Below are 13,169 nucleotides of genomic sequence, written 5' to 3'. Positions count from 1 at the left end.
AGTGTTCTTGTTACTAACTGGCAGGGTTTTCATGCAGATTCCTGTTGAAACATTGAGATGGCAATTTGAGCCTCTGAAGCTGTTTGTGCTTTCATGATCTTAGCTTCCTTTAAACTTGTGCTACTGCCTTTTTCCTGGGAGCAACATTTCGGCATCACATTCTTCGGGGTGGAACCTGGATATTGGGGAAACAGTGTTTTAACTTCATTAGAATTCCTGGGCACAGCATTTCAAGTGGTGATGGCAATGTGCGGTGCAGCAATGCAGGACTGAGCTCTCAGATCATAGCAAAAGCTGGATGAGCCATTTTCCTTGTGTGCATGGGACTTTTTAAATTCCTGGCACTCGCCACTCTCTGTGTAGAACTTCCCACACATCCATATTAAAATTTCCACCTCTGACCCTAAAGCTACAGTGTCTCCTTCGAGACAGCATGCAGGAGATAGTTTCCCAAGAAAAAGTCCCAGGCCACTGTCCCTCAGACAGTACAGAAAAACATTCAGTTATTTACATATGCATTTAATCTACATTGGCTGAGATTGATCAGAGAAATTTTGAACAGAAAAGGCATAAAAAGAATTGGTGCAGATAATGAGTCAGATTAAGCATCAACTCTAGTTACTGGTGAAGGATAAGGATAATTTCAACAAATTTAATTACTCAATAACTAATAATACATTGCAAAAAAAAACAAAATTAGCAGACTCAGCCTAAAAAATAATATCAGAAATAATGAAAACATATCTTCCACATTCTAAGATGCTTTAAGCTAATTGAATTAACTTGTCATTTATCTTTGATAAGATCATATTTCCTGCAAGATCCATTATTAAAGATTAACGCAGTGCTTCAGATCGGGACCCTTCCTCAGACTGTCACTTTCAGTCTGAAGAAATGACCCAACCTGAAACGTCACCCATCCTTTTTCTGCAGAGATGCTGCCTGACCCACTGACTTACTCCAGCACTTTGTGTCTATCTTTGGTATGAACCAGCATCTGCAGTTCCTTTCTGCACACATCCATTACTACAGTCTGAAATTAAACAGTAAATCACCGATTATTTTTACAGGACTGAAACAAAAAAATCTTAAAGATTCTTTTAAAATAAAAACCAGTCATAAAATTAATGCTCTTGGGTTAAATCACATATTTGGGTCCCTGGAAATCAATCTAACCAGAACCATAATCAAAATGGCCCATTCTGAATCACACACTGGAGAATTTTAGGGAGTCATTTTTATGAAACGTACAAAAATTGTCAGGGAAATTAAGAAAAAAATAATTATTTTTATGTCATATGGGTTTAATTAGGATTTGATTTGCAAGTTCAAGTGCAAATGTATTTGTCACATCATACACTCTTGGCATAAAACCTGGAGTGTATACTCTGTGGATTCAATTTATAAAGAGCTTTATTGCTAGTGAACCAACTCATTTTGTCCTGGGTTCAAACAATCAGGAAATCATTCCAACAAACATTGGAAAACTCTTGCTTTCTTCTCATTAACTTTGTGATACTGAATCTTTAACATGGAGTTAGTAAAAGCTTACATCATAGATTTCATCTGAATCTGTATCCATGGGTATATTCAAGCATAAGGCAGCAGGGACAGCATATGTTGAATCCAAAGATGCATTATCTGAGTACAAAAAGAACAACATTCAAGCAAGCCAATGGCATGCAAGATAACATAAACTACCCATGTTTTAGAAGGATGAAGGAGGACCTCATTGAACCTTACCAAATAGTGAAGGCCTGTTTAGTGGATGTGAAGAGGGTGTTTCCACTAGTGGGATAGCGTAGGACCAGGGGGCACAGCCTCAGAATAAAGGGTTGGACCTATAGAAAGATCAGGAGGAATTTATTTAGTCAGAGGGTGGAGAATCTGTGGAATTCATTGCCACAGAGGCTGTGGAGGCCAAGTCAATGGGTATTTTTAAGACAGAGATTGACAGATTCTTGATTATTAAGTATGTCTGGGGTTATGGCGAGAAGGCGGGAGAAAGGGGGTGTGAGGTAAAGATAGACCCGCCATGATTGAATGGTGGAGTAGACTTGATGGGTCGAATGGCCTAATTCTGCTCTTAACTTAAATGAACTTATGAATTAAAAAAAACCCCATCATGAAGCAGCCCACCAAGTCCATGCCGGGTATCCGTTCACACTGGTTCATGAGTCAAGAGGGCTTAATTGCCATATGAACTGAAAATGGAACAATGAAATTTGTACTTGCGGCAGCATAACAAGTCTGTATACACAGTACTCAAAGATGACATAATTAACAAATAAAATTCAATATATTAAAAATAACTCTAATATTAGTGCAAAACCAAAGCGCCAGGTCCCTTATGCAACAAAGACAGTTCATAGTTTTAAATTTAGTTGATCTTTGTAGTGTTCAAGAGCTTGATGTTTGCTGGGAAGTAGCTGTTCCTGAATCTGGGTCACAGTTTTCAGACTAGACTCCTATTGCTTCTTGCCAATGGCAGGAGTGAAATGAGAGTGTGGCCAGGGTTGATGATGCTGGCTGCAGTTTTAAGGCAACACGTCCGTTATATCCCTTTGATGGTGGGGAGGTCAGTACCACTACATTTTGTAATCTCCTTCATTCCTCGGTGTTCGAGTTGCTGAACCAGGCCGTGATGCAACCTGTCAATATGCTCTATACTGTACACCTGTAGAATTTCAAGAGACTATTCGTTGATGTACCAAATCTTTTCAATCTTCTGAGGAAGTAAAGGTGTCGATGGGCTTTCTTTATGTTATCCCACTTTCTCATCCACTCCCTACACATTAGGGGCAATTTACAGAGGGCAATTAACCTAAAATCCCATACGTCTTCAGGTTGTGGGAGGAAACCAGAGGACCCGGTGGAAACCCAAGCGGTCACAGATGAAAGTACAAACTCCACACAGACACACCCGACATCAGAATCAGCTGCGCCACAATGTAATGTCCAATTGTATCATTTATTATTTCTTTGTCTCAACACTCCCTGGTCACAGTTCCAGAATTGCAGTGGACTCACTCACCAAAGTTTCTTCAACAGAAAATCTCCACCACCCTCAAAAAAAGGACAGGGGCAGCAATGGAAGACCTACTATCTGAACATCTCCTTCCAGATGGCACGCCCTTCTGGCATGGAAAATAGTTTTGTTTATTGTTACATGTACCGAGGCACAGTGAAAGGCTTTTGTTGCATGTTAGCCATGTACTGCAATCAGTGGAGAAATACAGATTGAGGTAAATGCCATCTGGAAGGAGATGTTCAGATAGCAGGTCTTCCATTGCTGCCCCTGTCCTTTTTTTTGGGTGGTGGCGATCAGGATTTTCTGTTTTTTAAAATTTATTGAATTCTCTTTGTTAATTATTTCATCTTTGAGTACTGTGTTTACAGACTGGAAATCCTGGAATTCCTGATCTTACAGCCAATTGGAAGTACCTTCAACAGGACTGCTGTGGTTAAGATCAACACCTTAAGGGGAAATTCTGAATGGGTCCTAAGTGGTGACTTAGACGATAACACCCACATCCCATGGGCGAATAAAACATACAAGAAAATCAATGGATGAATTTGCTTTGAATCATAACACATGCCTTTGAATAGATGACAGGCAATTTGCAGGACAAAAAAAAATAATTTACAAAGTTAATGAAATGCTGGTTTTAACCTAATGGGACAAGACTACAAAGTCATGAATATAATGTTACGGTTGCACAATGCTCTGGGCGTATCCCAAGGGAACACTGCATTCAGTTCTATGCAACACACTGGAGGAAGAATGTTTTAGTCTAGGAGGGGCTGCAATGATGATGTTTCAACTTTATATAAGGACTAAATTATGAAGACTATTTGCATTGTGTATAGTTGTATTTCAACTTAACCTGTTTTGCCACCTGTAATGTAGCAATTCTACCCGATTTTACTCCAGTTCTTAGGTGTCAATAATCATCTTACGTCCTATAATTTATCAATTAATTCGGCATGGCGGATCAGCAACAAAGTTGCGGTCTCACAACGCCAGAGATCCGGGTTTGATCCTGACTATGGGTGCTGTCTGTATGGAGTTTGTACGTTCTCCCTGTGACCTACGTGGGATTTCTCCGGGTGCTCCGGTTTCCTCCAACACTCCAAAGACGTACATGTTTGTAGGCTAATTGACTTCTGTAAATTGTCCCTAGTGTGTGTTGGATAGTGTAATAGTGTGCGGAGATCACTGGTCGGCGCAGACTCTTGGGCTGAAGGGCCAGTTTCCACACTGTATCTCTAAACTAAACCAAACTAAACTAAAGTATGAACACTGGGGAAACTAGAGTAATTTAAGTTTTAATAGGGCTGGTATTTACTCATCTACTCTGACCTTACAATGTGTTGCAGTTCAAGGGAGGCTTGGGGCAGATCTTCACATAGACCAAGTGATGAGATGAACTGTCCCTATGCTTCAATTGCAAAAATTGTTTTACCACTTTTTCTTTCAGAACATGGCCTTGCTTACCTACTTCTTTGATGCATGGCTTGGGCTTTGGCATAACGTATGGTTGTACAAGGTTACTTGTGTATTTCTGGCTTTCTTTCATCCGAAGTGCATTGTATTGATAATTCCTGTGTGGTGAAAGCAGAGGTAATTGTCAAAATCAACAGTGAGCAGACATCAGGGGCCTAATCTTTCTGAATTGCACCTTTATAGGATTTAGGTTAGTCCACATTTGGAATATTGTGTGCAGTTCTGATCACCCCATTATGGAAAGGATGTGAAGTCATTGGAGAGGATGCATGAGAGATTTATCAGAATGCTTCTTGTATTGGAGGGTATTACCTGTAAAGAGAGGTTGAACAAATTTGGATTGTTTTCTCTGAAACGTCAGTTGAGGGGAGACCTGATAGAGGTATATAAGGTAGATGGGGTAGACAGTCAGAACCTTTTTCACAGGGTGGAAATGTCAACGATTAGAGGGCAGAGCTTTAGAGAAAGACAAAGATTATAAGGGGATGTGGGGGAAGGCGGTGTTTTTTTACACAGAGAGTGGTGGGTGCCTGGAACATGCTGCTTGGGGTGTTGGTGGAGGCAGATACAATAGTGGTATTGCTTTGTATGCTGTCTATGGACATGGGCCCCATACAATTAACTTTCCATGTATCTGTGGCCATGCCAACCTGATTGCTTCTGAAGTAATAATCTCTTTTTCTTAATGCCAAGCAACTGAAAACCTAAATGTCACTATAAGGAATAATAGTTTGTCTGAAGAAGGGTCTTGACCCAAAATGTCACCCCATTCCTTCTCTCCAGAGATGCTGCCTGTCCCGCTGAGTTACTCCAGCATCTTTGTGTCTATCAATAGTTTGTTGCAGCGTCTTTGGAACATTAAAAGGATGTGCCGATACTGATGCTCAACTTTTTCCTTACTTCTCCTGATGATAAATGGTTGGCAAACCGACTCAAGGTTAATGTGAAGAGTTGGCCAGTTAGACACCTGCACAGTTCCTCCATCCATTAACACCATCTACTGTTCAGAATGCTCCAAATGCATTGAGTCCTTTTGAAGCATATTGTACCACTATTAAAGCTCTTTATCTCTCAATGAGAATGCTTTACTGACATCTAGTGCTGATATTGAGTCATCCCCAAGGCCCAAAATAAATTCCTCCTCATATCCTTTCTAAAGGTACGTCCTTTTAATCCGTGGCTGTGCCCTCTGGTCCTCGACTTTCCCACCAGTGGAAACATTATCTCCACATCCATTCTATCCAGGCCTTTCACTCAGGTTTCTTCAGATTCTGACTAACTTGTTAGAATTTTTACGCCGAACTATATTCAAAGTCTTGGAGAAGGGTCCCCACCCTTCTACAGAAACATATGGATCTTATAGAAATATATAAAATTTTAAAAAAAAATCTTAAGGGACTGGACACGCTAGATGCAGGAAAAATGTTTCTAATGTTGGGGGAAGTCCAGAACCAGGAGTCACAGTTTAAGAATAAGGGATAGGCCATTTAGGACTGAGTTGAGGAAAAATCTTTTCACTCAGAGAATTGTGAATCTGTGGAATTATCTGCCACAGAAGGCAATGGAGGCCAATTCACTGGATGTTATCAAGAGAGAGCTAGATTTAGCTCTTGGGTCTAAAGGAATGGGGTACTGATTTAAGATGATCAGCCATGATCATATTGAATGGCGGTGCTGGATCAAAGGGCCGATTGGCCTACTTCTGCACCTATTCTCTATGTTTCTATGACCTGAAATGTCACCTATCCATGTTCTCCAGAGATGCTGCTTGACCTGCTGAGTTACTCCAGTACTTTGTGTCCTATTGTGTATTAACCAGCACCTGCAGTTCTCTGCTTATTAACGCTGCTGTTGGCTATTTTAGGTAATAATTGTAAAACCATGTCTCACACTGATCGTGTTTTCTCAGGGGTGAATAAGTACAATGAGCACTTACCAAGACGCCGCCTCCATTTTCTCCCGGAGCACTAAAAACAATAAATGAATATCAGTCAATCATTGCTTCAGGTAACCTTATCAGAGGAAGGTGTTGTTGTTTCTCAAACATCCACACACCCGCCACAAATGATTGCAGATTGTAATATTTAGCTGTTTTATTCAGTCCTCTAGTGCTTCTGAAAACGATGCATCCCAAGTGTTTCTGGGTTGGGAAGGTGGGATTAAAAAAACCATTGGCTTTAATTTACCGCTGTTTGCTATTTTAAATACGCTCATTAACACAAACAAGTAAATTGCTTTCTGAGTTATTTTAGCCTTGTTAATCTTGGCACAGTGGCTGCCTCACATCAATCAAGTCAAGGACTGTACTGGGACCAGTAATTTGCCAAGTTGATTTCATTAACCTGAGGAAATTCCGTTTTTTTTCCTCTGGCTATTTCTAAAAGCTGTAGTGCACAATGAGACTATGAACGAGTTGACTTATTTTCTGGCCACCTTTTTAATCTCTTTTTTTTGCAGATCTATACTCAAAAAGGGCTAGATAGAGTGGATGTGGAGAAGATGTTTCCACTAGTGGGAGAGTCTAGGACCAGAGGGTACAGCCTCAGAATAAAATGATGTACCTTTAGAATTGAGGAGAAGTTTCTTTAGCCAGAGGGTGGTGAATCTGTGGAATTCATCGCCACAGACAGCAGCAGAGGCCAAGTCATTGGGCATTTTTATAACGGTGATAGATAGGTTCTTGCTTAGTAAGACCATCAGAGATTATGGGGAGAAGGCAGGAGAATGTGGTTGAGAGGGAAAAATAGATCAGCCATGATCGAATGGCAGAGGTGACTAGATGGGCTGTATGACCCAATTTTTGCTGCCACGTCTTATGATTTACTGAAAAGGAGCTCCTGACATTTTCTTGGGCAAGAGATTAGATCTGCTGGCTAGCAACTGGCTGGAGCAGCAGATGAATGGAGCCCCAGACACACAAGGAGCACCAAGACTCGCTACTTGTCTATTAAATAACGTATCATCCTAACTCTGACATATGCTACTAATTCTTTACTCTCACTACCACAAAATTCCCAAATATTGCCTCTGCGTGGGGAGCATCATTCGCAGAAGAACTTTAGGGATTCAAGAAAGAGATGGTCATAGCCTGAGAGCATTTGTGTCGGAAATAAAAGAGTAAAATTGATGGTCACATGGGCACAAAAATAGCCTACAACATGGATGTTGAACTTTAATATAACACGGTTAAGTTATGTACAATAATCACCAGGGATAATTAGAGGTAGGAGAATGGGGTTGAGAGGAAAAAATACATCAGCCATGATTGAATGGCAGAGCAGACTTGATGTGCCAAATGTCCTAATCCAGATATACTTTATTGTTATATAAAATAAGAGGTAAGTGCACTTGTGTGTACACTTGTGTATGCACATGCACACATAAATTCAATGCTCACAAATTCACGGCCACATGCACACATGTTCACACTTGCACAAATACCTGTGAGCACGCAGTAACACTGAGACACCCACCTATACACTGCACAGGCATACCACATGCACACATGCATTCACACATGTTCACACTTGATTACTTGGTATTTTCTCGCCTCCAGCTCTTCACCCCCTCTTCCCCTACCCCATCCCCCCCCCCCCCAACGACCACCGCCTACTTTCAGTCTGAAGAAGGGTCCAGACCCGAAACGTCACCCATCCTTTTTCTCCAGAGATGCTGCCTAACCTGTTGAGCTACTCCAGCACTTTGTGTGTATCTTTAGTTACTCACACATGTGTTGGTGGAACCACACATCTGCATGCACGCACAGAGTCAAAAACCTCTTTTCACTAAAAAAGAAACTGCTGGAGGAACACGGACACTCAGCATCTGTGGAAGGAAATGCGCATTTCAAGATGGGACCCTTCTTCAAACCTCCACTCTGAAATATCATCTGTTCATTTCCCTCTGCAGATGCTGCCTGACCCACTGAGTTCCTCCTGCAGTTTGTATTTTGCTCAAGATTTCAGCATTAACATTCTCATGTGTCTCCACCTTGTTTTCACTGATAAGGGGTGAAATCATTCTATTTCCGATTTGGGAGAAAAAAAGCTTCTGTTTATTTTTGTATCAGTGTCATAACGTGTGGAAACAGGCCCTTCGGCCCAACATTCCCACGCCGACCAACATGTCCCATCTACACCATTCCCATCTGCCTGCGTTTGGTCCACATCCCTCTAAACCTATCCTATCTATGTACCTGTCCAAATGTTTTTTAAATTTTGTAATAGTACCTGCCTCAACTTCCTCCTACGGCAGCTCGTTCCATATACCTACCGTCTTTTGTGTAAAAGTGTTGCCCCTCAGGTTCCTATTAAATCTCACCCCCCCCCCCCCCCCCCCCTCACCTTAAACCTATGTCCTCTGGTTCTTGATTCACCTCTGGGTAAAAGACTGTGTGCATATACTCTATCTATTCCGTTCATGATCTTCATACACTATTATAAGATCACACCTTATCCCCATCATTTTTTCCCCCAAAAGTATGAACTGCAGCCAAGGTTAATTTTGAAATAAAAGAATTTGAGTAAAAGCTAGATCTCCACAAGTCAGGCCTTCTGTAACCCGGGGTATGACTATATTTAGTATCTTTCCATTACTCTTACCTGCTGCCTTTTTGAGATCCTGGGCTCTTTCAATGTATGGCTCAACACTCTTACTTCCAGCCTTTGTGTTTATTTGGTCTTCATTATTTCGAGATATTTTATGCTGGTTCCTTAATTATTTAGAGAAGTTTATCGATAAGAACAAGGCATTAATTACGTTGTGATGTGACAGTGTTGGTATCAGATAACTTGATATAGTGAAGTAACATTACATTAAAAGACAACAGGACGGCTTGTCAGCTGAGGGTTCCGCGAACATAACAGCCACTGTTCTAATATAATTACTGCAGTGCAAATTACATACCACGGGGACAAACGGAACTGTGTCTCAGAGAAAGCATTAATAAAATAAAAAGTTCAGCGTTGTATAAGAGCAAGGAATATAATTAGGCATTGAGTAGATGGGGCCCTGCTGATTATTCTGACCATCAGGGATCACGAACAAAGATGAATTCTGACACCATCTTCAATTAACTTTTACAGCACATTCTCTGCTATTTAATTGAAAAGTACCCAGTTAGCTTTAAAGCAGGGAGGTTCTAAGACTTTTATCTTTGTGGCCTGCTTAATTATTCGTAAGTGCAAACCTCCACCTCCCTCTTTTTTAATCTTAAGAGCAACGTCAGCAGAAAATGCGGTCCCTGGAGTCCAGGCCGCTATGCAGTGGGTTCATGGCTGCTGCTCCACCTCCGTCCCCCACTCAATTGCCCAATAGAGCATGAGATCAATAGATTCTCCAAACATCTATTGATCTCATGCTTGAGAATGATGAGTGAGCCTCCATCGTTCTTTGCAGAAGAGTCATAGAGTCACACAGATGGGAAACAGGCCCTTCGGCCCAACTTGCCCATGCTGGCCAAGGTGCCCCATCTTCGTTAGACCCATCTGCCCCTGTTTGGCCCATATCCCTCAACCTTTCCTATCCATATACCTGTCCAAATGTCTTTTAAATGTAGTTATAGTTCCTGCCTCAACTACCTCTGGCAGCTCATTCCATATACCTAGCACTCCCATGTGTGAAAAAGTTGTCCCTCAGGTTCCTATTAAATTATTCCCCTCTCACCTTAAACCTCCACCCTCTGGTTCTTGATCCCACGACTCTGGGTAAAAGACTATGCATTCACCCTAAATAATCCCCTCATTATTTTATACAGCTTTAATATCACCCCTCAACCTCATGTGCTCCAAGGTATAAAGTCTTAGCCTATCCGAACTCTCCCTGTAGACCAGACCCTCAAGTCCTGGCAACATCCTCGTAAATCTACTCTGCATTCTTTCCATCTTATCGACATATTTCAATAACAGGGTGACCATAACTATTTAGCTCTCTCTACCCGCAATTAGCTCTGTGCATCAGCAAAGGAGTAACTTTTGAAAAAGTCTTTGCAGCATTATAGCTGAAAATTAATTTAACTAAGTTTTATACAGATGGTAGCTGCCTCGCCAACGGTCTGTCTCGACATTTTCCTTCTTTGTTATTTTAGTTTGTTATGTTTTATGTATGTTTTTGTTGTGTATTATGGGGGTGGGTGGGGGAAACTTTTTTAAATCTCTTACCTCGACGGAGATGCGACTTTTTCCATGTCGTATCTCCGTCCACACCGTGCCCTAACATCGTGGAGCTGGCGGCCTCTACTGGGGACCGACTTTGGGAGCTCCAACCGCGGGACCCTGTGGGGTTAACATCGTGTAACTCCCGGTCCCTGGTTAGGGACCGACTTCGGGAGCTCCAGCCGCAAGAGCTTCGACCGCCGCGACGTGGGAGCTTCGATCGCCGACTGCGGGAGCTTTGATCGCCCCGACTGCGGATGGTTCGACTCCCCCCCACCATGGGAGAAAAGGAGGAAAGAAGATAAGACTTTATTGCTTTCCATCAGTGGGGAATGTGGAGGAGCCGCTCTGGTCGTTGTTTATGTCAAATTTTATGTAGTTGTGTGTCTTGTTGCTTTATTGGTATGACTGTATCAGAATTCCTCGTATGTTGCAAAACATACTTGGCTAATAAATTACGATTACGATGGTCTGTATCTTATTCTGAATCTTTCACTGTATCTTGTAATAATTCTGCAGCTTACACTGGAAGCACGTTGCAGCTAGTTTCTGCGGTCTTGTATGGCCGCAAACTTTAAGGATTTATATTTCTTGCTTTCGTTCACTTACTCTGAATTATTTCGTGACAAGCTTTTAATTTGTGGCTTTGTCTTCCTTCTTCTATGCACTATGTAGGAAAAGAAATGTTAAAAATCATTTAAATCATCAAATGCACCAACAAAATTCCCACCAACTACGAAACAAAGAGGAGACACGAGAGACCCCAGGTGCTGGAATAGAGGGCCACCAACAATCTGGGGGAGAATCTCGGCGAGTCAAGCAGCATTAGTGGATGGAAAGGATTGCCCTGGTACAATGTTTCAACTTTAAATGTCGATCGCGCCTTTTCACCCATTGATGCTGCTTGACCCAGGTTATGGGGAGAAGGCAGGTGAATGGGGTTAGGAAGGAGAGATAGATCAGCCATGATTGAATGGCAGAGTAGACTAGATGGGCCGAATCGCCTAAATCTGCTCCTATCACTTATGACCTTATGACCCGTTGAGTTCCTCCAGTAGGTTGTTTGGCATCTGTAAGGTGATCCTTATGTTGAGTAACTGATGCTGACAGAAGGAAAAGAGGTACATGATTGGGGAACAGCTCTGTCCAAGACAGCAAGAAATCGCAGAGAGTTGTGGAAGCAGCCCAGACCACAACACAAACCAACCTCCCTTCCTTTTACTCCAACTTTTTTTTTTTTCAATTTCAAAATGGACTTTATTCAAGTAATAAATATACACAATACAGGAACCGCGCAAAAAATCCATCCGCCTTTCTCGGAGGCTATACAAACATTCAATACTGTTTACACAAATTACACAAATTTATCCCCCACCCTTGACACTTTTATTTCAAAAAATACTTTATTCGAGAAATAAATATATACAATACTTCACGCTGCCTTGGCAAGGCCACCAGCATAATCAAGGACGAGTCTCACCCCGGCCACTCCCTCTTGTCCCCTCTGCCATTAGGCAAGAGGTATAGAAGTGTGAAAATGCACAGCTCCAGATTCAGGGTAAAAATCTGTTTTTTTTTGCATGCAACATTATTTTCCCCGAGGTGATGCAGTGTCTCACAAATTGCACCTTTCAGCGATTCTTTGGTTGGGTCATTAATTACAGAAAGGGAATACAAATCTTTCTCCGACGTTCCATTGGATACGTGTACAAATACCAACCTGGTTCCTGGGCGAACCAGCAGGTGGCGATGCTGACATACCTTTGAAAAACAGAACCACCAGCCCTGCCAGCAACAGGATGAAGAGACTGATTCCAACGCCACTGGCACTGTGGACTAATACCTGCGAATCCCATGCTGAATCCCCTGGCAAAGATTAAAATAAAACAAGCAAATCAGAGGAACCATCAGTAACTTGCTAATAAGATATGTATCATGCATAATTGTGCAAAACGTCATTGCCTCCTGCGCAACACAGGAGGCAGTGAAGTATACAGAGACTTACGAGTCGGGGCGGCAGAGTTGCTGCCTCACAGCGCCAGAGACCCGGGTTCAATCCTGACTAAGTGTGCTGTCTGTATGGAGTTTGTACATTCTCTCCGTGATCGTGTGGGTCTTCTCCGGGTGCTCCGGGTTTCTCCCACACTTCAAAGACGTGCAGGTCTGTAGGTTAATTGGCTTTGGTCAAAATTGTAAATTGTCCCTAGTGTGGAGGATAGTGCCAGAGTGAGTGGTGATCACAGGTCGGCATGGACTCGGTGGGCCGAAGGGCCTGTTCCGGCGCTGCTTCTCTAAAGTTGCTTGGACTCAAGGGTCTGATTGAAAGGTAAAGGTTGGGCAGACTAGGACTTTATTCCTCAGAATGCAGTAGACTGAGGGGCGATCTTATGGGGGTGCAAGATCATGTATGGAACAGGTAGGGTGAATGCACAGAGTCTTTTATCCTGAGTATTGGAATCATAAACAAGAGGACACAGGTTTGAGGTAAGAGGGGAAAGATTTAATAGAAA

General features: G+C 42.1%; 1 protein-coding gene across 2 annotated transcripts in view; it reads right to left on the bottom strand.

Moving 5' to 3' along the window:
- The window catches only part of LOC116981191 (Fc receptor-like protein 5), a 37,156-nt gene continuing 23,987 nt past the window's right edge, over positions 1 to 13,169 (bottom strand). Inside the window, exons 5-11 of one of the 2 annotated variants that reach the window (XM_033034015.1) lie at positions 12,421 to 12,525; positions 11,269 to 11,326; positions 9,109 to 9,218; positions 6,444 to 6,474; positions 4,503 to 4,605; positions 1,553 to 1,641; positions 1 to 175 (exon numbers count right to left, since the gene is read on the bottom strand). In XM_033034015.1, the coding sequence (XP_032889906.1) occupies positions 1,591 to 1,641; positions 4,503 to 4,605; positions 6,444 to 6,474; positions 9,109 to 9,218; positions 11,269 to 11,326; positions 12,421 to 12,525 (458 nt within the window). In that variant the 3' untranslated portion in view covers positions 1 to 175; positions 1,553 to 1,590. Of the gene's footprint in view, positions 176 to 1,552; positions 1,642 to 4,498; positions 4,606 to 6,443; positions 6,475 to 9,108; positions 9,219 to 11,268; positions 11,327 to 12,420; positions 12,526 to 13,169 lie in introns of both variants that reach the window. The other variant, XM_033034014.1, reaches the window with a different exon arrangement.

This window comes from Amblyraja radiata, chromosome 15 (assembly GCF_010909765.2).
Source record: "Amblyraja radiata isolate CabotCenter1 chromosome 15, sAmbRad1.1.pri, whole genome shotgun sequence".
Lineage (NCBI taxonomy): Eukaryota > Metazoa > Chordata > Chondrichthyes > Rajiformes > Rajidae > Amblyraja > Amblyraja radiata.
Note: the sequence above shows the minus strand (reverse complement) of the source record. Positions and strands in the feature narration are given on the sequence as shown.